The 9,387-nt window shown below is 36.9% G+C and overlaps 1 protein-coding gene across 1 annotated transcript; it reads left to right on the top strand.

Annotated features, from left to right (window-relative positions):
* Positions 1-5,083: 5,083 nt before the first annotated feature.
* supt4h1 (SPT4 homolog, DSIF elongation factor subunit) lies at positions 5,084-6,665 on the top strand. The gene is made up of 5 exons (XM_063894496.1): positions 5,084-5,267; positions 5,896-6,002; positions 6,084-6,139; positions 6,270-6,323; positions 6,485-6,665. The coding sequence occupies exons 1-5, from the start codon at positions 5,199-5,201 to the stop codon at positions 6,550-6,552; spliced, it is 354 nt and encodes a 117-aa protein (XP_063750566.1). The 5' UTR covers positions 5,084-5,198; the 3' UTR covers positions 6,553-6,665.
* The last annotated feature ends 2,722 nt before the right edge of the window (positions 6,666-9,387 follow it).

The raw sequence follows: 9,387 nt of genomic DNA on the forward strand, positions 1-9,387 counted from the left end.
GTGTGATTACAAATATCTTTATGATTACGTTTAAACAGAAGTTGAAATATTTAGAATTATTGTGGGTTTAATCTTTAAATTAAAAAACTATGCTCAAAAAATCATGTCCCCAGTTTTCATGTCACTACCGAAACACAAGAGTTTTAGTCCATTGGCTGAGCCTGGTTTTTAGCCACACCCCCTGCATTTTGGATTGGAAAGTGCCACAGCATCTCAGACCTTCATGGCTGAATGGTAAGTAGCAGAATCCCATACTTTTTATATAAATGTGTTCCAAAGTCTGAAAATCGGCGTGTAACCATAAGAATTGTCACTACCAAACACATATTCTCTTCAATTAAGAGAACTTTTTGGGGTTTTATGCAAAATATTATGTTTTTATGAGTGTACCCCTCTTCAAAGACATGTATGCTAGCCATGTGCTTGCTAGCATTCTTTAGTTATGCTCAAAGTTAGCTAGAATTGTCACTTCCGAAACAGTCACTACCGAAACATATGGTAAAGTTTCGGTAGTGACATGATCATTTTGATCTAGGCCTGCAGATCAGAAAAGGACAAGAAGTGCTACTAGCACTTCTAGCAAGGCTGATCAGACACCAGAGAATAGACCTGCAGGCAAGAGAAGGAGAAGGGCAAAAACCTCTAACTACAGAAAATTACAGAAACTAGAGCAGAAGGTCAAAGACGTGCAGCGAAGAGAAGCAAAATTTAAAAAAAGATGTCAGAGGTTAAAATTGAGGTTGACATCAGACAAGACATATTGTTCCCCAAGAACAAAAACTAATAATGATGTAAAGCAGCACAGAGTTCCTGCTCATATTAGAAAAACTCTGCTATTTCACAATACATTTATGCACCAAATGGAGAAAAAATACAAGTCTGTCAACTATAAACAAAAGCATGCATTTAGAAGAGCTGTCTCAGATAGGTTTCTCAGAAAATACAAACTTGTAAATTTGCTCAGAAAAACAGTAGGTATCTCCCACAAAGTCTACAACAAGACTGTAGACAAGCCACAGTCCAGGTTCAACTATCAGAGAAGAGGAAATAAAAAGACCATGGACATAGTCAATATGTTCTTAAGTCGAGATGACAATAGTCGGGCATCAGCGGGGAAGAATGAAACAATCACAGGTTTCAAAAAGATGAAACAAAAGAGGCTCCTCTCTGACTCAATGCTGAATTTGCATCAGAAGTTGATGCTGGAGATGCCTCAGAAGATGGAAGCCGTTCCACCTCAAGATCTGAGTGTGAAGGGACTCTGTCCAGTTGATGACGTCACTGAAGACCTAGTTGGAAAATGGTGTGTCATTACATATGACGATGACCCATATCCTGGAATCATTGAAGACATAGAAGAAGGTGATTTGTACATCTTTTCATTTTTTCCTCACAGATATCCAAATTACATTGATGATATTTCTCTCTTTCCGTTTATTCTCTCTTGGTCATTTTCCGTTCTTATATTCCCATTCCCTTTGAATCAAACTTTATCTCATAGTCTCATAAGATTGCAATACAAGCAATACTTAATACTTATTTCACCTGTTATCTGTGTGCAGGTGCCCTTGAGGTCAAAGTCATGCACAACAATGGGCGAAAAAAACGTTTGTTTTGGCCACGAAAAAGATAAAGTGATTTCAGTTATCAACTAAAATGTTATGATACTGATTGGTTTAAAGTATGGTCAATTTCATCAATCATCAACTCTGGAATCAAAATGATCAGTATTACGCATGTTACAAAGAAATACTGAATTAAGATTTTGATGACGTATAAATTGAACTTTGAAATTTGGTAAAAAATTCATTTTCATTAATTTAATTGTGAAAACCTTCAAGTCATATTTGTTAAAATACTCCTTAGAGGAGGGAAGTAAACACAATCTTATCAGATAAATAATAATATTGTTTTACTATAGTGTATTACTTTGTTTCGGTAGTGACAATTTTTGGGAGAGGAAAAATATTCCAATACAGTCTGAAAGTAAAATATAAAAATGGACTGTTCTTTTACCAAATATGTGTACTTTAGATATGGTATAATATATATATAGTCAAAGTTTTGGGAATAAAACATATACATTTCAAACATTTTCCCAACCTGACTTTGAACCAATTCGGTAGAATGGCCCATACAGTGGGGCAAAAAAGTATTTAGTCAGCCACCAATTGTGCAAGTTTTCCCATTTAAAAAGATGAGAGAGGCCTGTCATTTTTATCATAGGTATACCTCAACTATGAGAGACAGAATGAGAAAAAAAATCCAGAAAATCACATTGTAGGATTTTTAAAGAATTTATTTTCAAATGATTGTGGAAAATAAGTATTTGGTCAATAACAAAAGTTCATCTCAATACTTTGTTATATACCCTTTGTTGGCAATGACAGAGGTCAAACGTTTTCTGTAAGTCTTCACAAGGTTTTCACACACTGTTGCTGGTGTTTTGGCCCATTCCTCCATGCTGATCTCCTCTAAAGCAGTGATGTTTTGGGGCTGTCGCTGGGCAACACGGACTTTCAACTCCCTCCAAAGATTTTCTATGGGGTTGAGATCTGGAGACTGGCTAGGCCACTCCAGGACCTTGAAATGCTTCTTACGAAGCCACTCCTTCGTTGCCCTGGCGGTGTGTTTGGGATCATTGTCATGCTGAAAGACCCAGCCACGCATCATCTTCAGTGCCCTTGCTGATGGAAGGAGGTTTTCACTCAAAATCTCACGATACATGGCCCCATTCATTCTTTCCTTTACACGGATCAGTCGTCCTGGTCCCTTTGCAGAAAAACAGCCCCAAAGCATGATGTTTCCACCCCCATGCTTCACAGTAGGTATGGTGTTCTTTGGATGCAACTCTGCATTCTTTCTCCTCCAAACACGACGACTTGAGTTTTTACCAAAAAGTTCTATTTTGGTTTCATCTGACCATATGACATTCTCCCAATCCTCTTCTGGATCATCCAAATGCCCTCTAGCAAACGTTAGACGGGCCTGGACATGTACTGGCTTAAGCAGGGGGGGACGTCTGGAACTGCAGGATTTAAGTCCCTGGCGGCGTAGTGTGTTACTGATGGTAGCCTCAGTTACTTTGGTCCCAGCTCTCTGCAGGTCATTCACTAGGTCCCCCCGTGTGGTTCTGGGATTTTTGCTCACCGTTCTTGGGATCATTTTGACCCCACGGGGTGATTCTTGCGTGGAGCCCCAGATCGAGAGAGATTAGCAGTGGTCTTGTATGTCTTCCATTTTCTAATAATTGCTCCCACAGTTGATTTCTTCACACCAAGCTGGTTACCTATTGCAGATTCAGTTTTCCCAGCCTGGTGCAGGTCTACAATTTAGTCTCTGGTCTCCTTTGACAGCTCTTTGGTCTTGGCCATAGTGGAGTTTGGAGTATGACTGTTTGAGGTTGTGGACAGGTGTCTTTTATACTGATAACGAGTTCAAAAAGGTGCCATTAATACAGGTAACGAGTGGAGGACAGAGGAGCCTCTTAAAGAAGAAGTTACAGGTCTGTGAGAGCCAGAAATCTTGCTTGTTTGTAGGTGACCAAATACTTATTTTACAGAGGAATTTACCAATTAATTCATTAAAAATCCTACAATGTGATTTCCTGGATTTTTTTTCTCATTTTGTCTCTCATAGTTGAGGTATACCTATGATGAAAATTACAGGCCTCTCTCATCTTTTTAAATGGGAGAACTTGCACAATTGGTGGCTGACTAAATTATTTTTTGCCCCACTGTATATGTAATATTTTTCCCGGTATCATATAGCAAACTATTTGGAACATCCTTACAGTATTTTACAATAGGCTATTTTAAGCATTCCAACAAAGCAAGCCATGAACGTTCGCCTTGTTTACAGATTAAGCAATAACCTCGGGTTAGCCATTGTTATCAATACCGGTTGATAACAGCGCTCTGTGTCATATTTTGTGCATACAAATATCGTAGCAACATATCTTCAGATAGAAGATGAGCGGTACTTTATGTACAGGTGATTCAATGTGACACAAATAATACTGAAGCGCTAAAAATGTTATGTGATCAAGGTGTTTACTAGTGTTTACGTGCTGGGCAGCCATGTTGTGTGCGAATCGAAAGTTGAACTGGGGTATGGCGAGGTATCTCCGAGTTTCCGAGTAGGAAATCTGACCTGATGCTGCGTTCCAGTTGAAATTTCCAACTGGGAAGTCGGATACTCCCACTTCGCAGTTCAACTGGAACGCAGCATCAAAGGTTTTACTGTCATGAGATATTCAAAACTATGGTGTAATTATGTAACGTTCAAAAAAATTAGATAGCATGTTCCAAAACAGTGCAATTTACAAAACTTTAAAAAAAACAAACATTAAAAAAAAATAGTGCAAGCTCAAATGTTTAATAGTCTTATGCCTGTGTGATGAAACTGTCCCTGAGTCTGTTGGTGTTTGTCCACTTCATTTATTTAATACAGTTAGTTACTTTGCACATGTTGTATAATAATATGACATATAATCACACTTAAATCAGACTTTAGTTACACCTGGAGTAAAATTCCCAAGCTACCTTGCAACATACAAAATAATTAAAACTAGCTATAAATTTACCAGGATTGATAATACTCTAATGCATTAATAATTATAATCAAAACATATGATATGTATTATTCTGAAATTGACCAATCAAAATAAGTCAATTCAAAAGTTAGTTGCATATTGTCAAAAAACTAAAATGGGAAAATCCCTAAATTCATTTAAAAAATCCATTTGATGGCTGAAATCGGTTGAAATACATGCCCACATAAAGAAATAAAAAACAAGATTTAGTATACCCATAAGAATTTTGAATTACTTCTCACATGCATATACATTAACCTATTACATTCCTGTGGGCATTTAGTTTATTTGATTTCCAACATTTATATAACCTTGTTTTATTATCGTTTATGTTTTTGTTGACCTAAATTTTAACAAAATATATATTACAAAGCATTTTTGAAGAAAGTCTGTCAAGCAAGAAGTGCAATTTTTGTGCATTTCATGAGATAGAAATGTAACCTTGAATCTGATAGAGATTTATACAGATTTGTATACAGGCGCACAATAGGGACCTAAAGGCGCTGGTCCACAGTCAGTGACGTAATCCCTGGGCGACTGGGAAACATTCAAAACATTTATCTGTTTGATTTTTCGGTATTATATTGTCCAGGAGCCTAACGTAATGGCTTTGGAAACGGTCCCAAAAGACCTTCGCCATTTGCGAGCCTGTCTTCTTTGTTCTTTAGTGAAGGTAAACTTTAAAATGCGCAAAGATATATTCAAGATAGCTTCTTGCTAAGGTGTTAGCCATTTTTGCGCCGCAGTTATTCTTATCTTCTCTGTGTACTGTTTTAGTTTAATTGTGTATTATATATTATGTATTTGCTGAATGACACCAAAACTGACTGGTTAAACTCGTTATAGACTTGTTGAAAGTATGGTATTTACTTAATCCATCTCTAACAAACAATGTTGTTTGGCTAAACTCACACATGTAATGCTTATCACAGTAAACAAACTAAAATACAGTGGAACAGGATTTGATTAAGGTAGTTTTGGTGCACCATATCATGTCAGTTACGGTACAAGTAGCATTAGATGGAAAACGCTCATATGGTTAATTGATTAGTCTATCGACAGAAACATAGTTGTTTGAACATTGGTTAATCGTTACAGTTATTAAAACATTCAGCATCTGAAACTATAGGATTTCCTGCTTGCCTAATATATCATTGTAAACTTAAGTGTTTTGGTTATTTAGTCGAACGAAACAAGAAATATGAAGACTTTACGTTTGTTCTTCAGTTTTGATGGCCGTTTTTGATGACGTTTTATCTACTAAACGATTATTGGTCTATCATGTGCTCTCTCTCTTTTAGACCATTGACCAGTTTGAATACGACGGTTGTGACAACTGTGAGTCGTACCTTCAGATGAAGGGGAACCGAGAGATGGTTTATGAATGCACAAGTTCCTCTTTCGATGGGTAAACACTGACTGAGAATTGATACATTTAAATAATTTCAATGGTTTGAATGGTTTTCTTACCAACACTGTGGTTCCACAGTGTGATATCCATGATGAGTCCTGAGGACAGCTGGGTAGCTAAATGGCAGAGGATAGGTAAGGATGTTTGCCCATACTAAATCTAAATCTTTAAGAACCTGCCGTTTTTTAGTATTTGCTCACGTAATTGTATTGTTAAAACGATCGAGTCATAAAATATGTGTATTTGTTTTTCTTCATCTAACAGGTAACTTCAAGCCGGGTGTTTATGCAGTGTCAGTGACTGGCAGACTTCCCCCAGGTACACTTTATCTAACTGTAATACTTCAATATGTAGCTGATGGCACACACCTAGAAAGAATAAGTTTGGCTTTTTTTGTTCAGAATTTCCAATTTATTAAGTATACAATATACTATACTCATTAGTCGTTTGTGTTACTAACTTTTTCTCTTTTTCTGAAGGCGTTGTGAGAGAGTTGAAAAGCAGAGGAGTAATATACAAATCCAGAGATACGGCAGTGAAGTCATAATCCTGAAGTCCAGCACCAACACATATGAGCACGGGAGCTCACAGGAGATTCTTTTTTTAAAAGTTTTGTTTTTTTGAATAATTGTGAAAAATAAAGGTCTGTTTTATACAAAATGAGTCATTTCTTCAACACAGTAATGCAAACAGTTAGATTTACTGATTCAGGGACAAAAAGGGTTGTCAACAAAAAGCCAACAATAACATTATAAAAACTAAGGCTAGCCACAACTCCAAATTGAATACCAGATTAAATAAAAATGGAAATAGTTTGTAGTTTAAGAATTTAGTTCTTTGCTCAAATGCAAGCTCTTAAAGAATAAATTACTTAATTCCTAACCAGCATAAAAACAACTCTGTAAAGTGATGAAATTGGAATTTGAATGAAATTATGCCCATCTCTTGCTGATATTAGCATTTATTATTCTAGTCTAAGTTATATATTTAAAGTAGCAGTTCAACTTTACAACAGCAGAATCATGTACGCAGCCGTAACTCACCATTCTTTTTAGCCAAACAGAATAAATTGCACCAATAGATAATTCACTGTATTCTACTTATAGCTACACTAAAGAGAAGAAACTCAACAGTCTATTATCACTTTTTGGCAGAGGTGGAAGAAGAACTCAGATCTTGTACTTAAGTAAAAGTAGAAGTACCAGAGTGTAGGAATACTCTGTTACAAGTAAAAGTCCTGCATTCAAAATGCTGCTCGAATGTATTCTGGTCACTAGATGGTGCTTTTACCTGAGTACTGGGATTAGATGTAGTATTAAACACTACCAGCAGGGAGACCCATAAGCACAACTATTACTTGTGTAAAACAGTCTCATGATTCTCACATTCTGTCTGTCCATACTGTTGTTGAAATGATCTCCAGTTTCCACTCACTGCTGTAGTTACTGTTTCATGGCATAATAGATTGTAATAACATCTGTGCGTATTACTGTCCAGCTGTAGCTTCTGTTACTGTAGAGGAACATTTATGTATTGCTCCAGGGTCTGGCCTTTGTCTAAGATCCCTACAACCCGGTGGAGTTGGGTCATGCATGCACACAGAGGACTCCTCCCCGCACCAGGTGCTGACATTTATTCACAAAAGACTGTTAATGAGATGCTTTTATCTCAGGGTCTTACTGAACACTAACAAACAAATACATTTTGTATAAATATGACAAATATAAAAAATATTGTCAGAATATTTAATTGGATTATGGATTACAGAAAAGTCCTCTTTTACTCAAGTACTGCACAGCACAGCTTTGAGTATTTACATTTTCTGCTACTTTATATTTCCACCCCAGTGCAATTTGGAGAATTTCGGGACATTTACTTGGTACAGAGTATTTTTACACAGTAGTATTACTACTTCCACTCAAGTAAGAGATAATTCTAGTGATGTAACACACACACACACACACACACACACACACACACACTGGCGTGACCAAATGAGCACATGTTCTATCTTTTGAAAAAGAGGGGGAATTACAGCAACCATTGTGCAATCTCACACACACACACACACACACACACACACACACACACACACACACACACACACACACACACACACACACACACACACACACACACACACACACACACACACACACACACACACACACACACACACACACTTATGTATGTGTTTCTGTAATCCAAACTAAAATCTTTCTGATATCCTACCTTATACATCCATAAACATAATACAAATATTAATCCAGAGCAACTTGCACTATAATAATGTATCAATCCAATGCCATTATGTGTCCAAAGTAGTTTTCTATATATTCCTGTAGCCTGGTGAGACTGTATATTGTATACTGTATATAGAGTACTCAATTTATTCAACATTTACATATGTTTTATATATATACTCTAGCGGGGGGTGTCCAAACTGATGACCAACTGCGGCCCGTGCTCCATGTTGAATCGGGCTGCAGCAAATTCTAAAAGTTGCCCAGTCAGTAGGGGCTTGGACTGGGAATCGTAGGGTCGCCAGTTCAAGTCCCAGAACAGACTTGAAATATGTAATGTGGACTGCTACATGGAGAGGTTCACCTCCTGGGCCCTGCCGTGTTGCCCTTGAGCAAGGCACCGGACACTCCCCATTGCTCCCCGGGCGCTGTACAATAGCTGCCCACTCCTCCTAATACTAAGATGGGTTAAATGCAGAGGACCAATTCACTGTGTGTGACCAATAAAGAGGGTTTCATAATGGAACATGGCCCACACCTAAAACTTGTGCTTGTTTTATATTGTACTTCTTAAATATATAACACAGTACTATTCGTGTGTTAAGACCCATTTTCCAAAAAAAATCTGTCAATAAAAGTTGAAAACATTTTTCAAATAAATCTTAGTTGATCAAAAAAAAGCCCAATAACGTATTTGCATAACAAGATTGAAATATACACTTCATATTTCCCTTTATTATCAGTAATATCTGGCTTCTGTTTTAAGGAATGAGCTGCCAACAAAATAAATAACACCCTATGGAGAGCTGTTTGTTTTCTTTAAGCATATTCAAGTATCAAGCACACATTATACATTTGATTGATTTTGCTAACTTGTAACTTAACATATGAGGAATTATACCTGACCTCTGGCCCAGCCCTTAGCATATTCATCTGTCTGTGGCTCTCAGTGAAAAAGGTTTGGACCCCCCTGCTCTAGGGATATATATATATTTTCTATTGTGAATTTGTATATACTTGCTGCTAATGCACATTTTAATTGTATTATATTTGTATCATTTAATCATTTTTGAATAGAGTATATATCTATCTATTAAAACCTTTTTTTTTCTGGATATCAGAAAGAACAGGTTCAAAGA

This window comes from Eleginops maclovinus, chromosome 11, assembly GCF_036324505.1.
Source record: "Eleginops maclovinus isolate JMC-PN-2008 ecotype Puerto Natales chromosome 11, JC_Emac_rtc_rv5, whole genome shotgun sequence".
NCBI classification, from domain to species: domain Eukaryota; kingdom Metazoa; phylum Chordata; class Actinopteri; order Perciformes; family Eleginopidae; genus Eleginops; species Eleginops maclovinus.

Coding starts and splice junctions, on each gene's coding strand:
- supt4h1 (XM_063894496.1), top strand. CDS start 5,199: ATGGCTTTGGAAACGGTCCCAAAAGACCTTCGCCATTTGCGAGCCTGT. Junction 5,268..5,895: donor TTCTTTGTTCTTTAGTGAAG/GTAAACTTTAAA, acceptor TCTCTCTTTTAG/ACCATTGACCAGTTTGAATA. Junction 6,324..6,484: donor GACTGGCAGACTTCCCCCAG/GTACACTTTATC, acceptor CTTTTTCTGAAG/GCGTTGTGAGAGAGTTGAAA.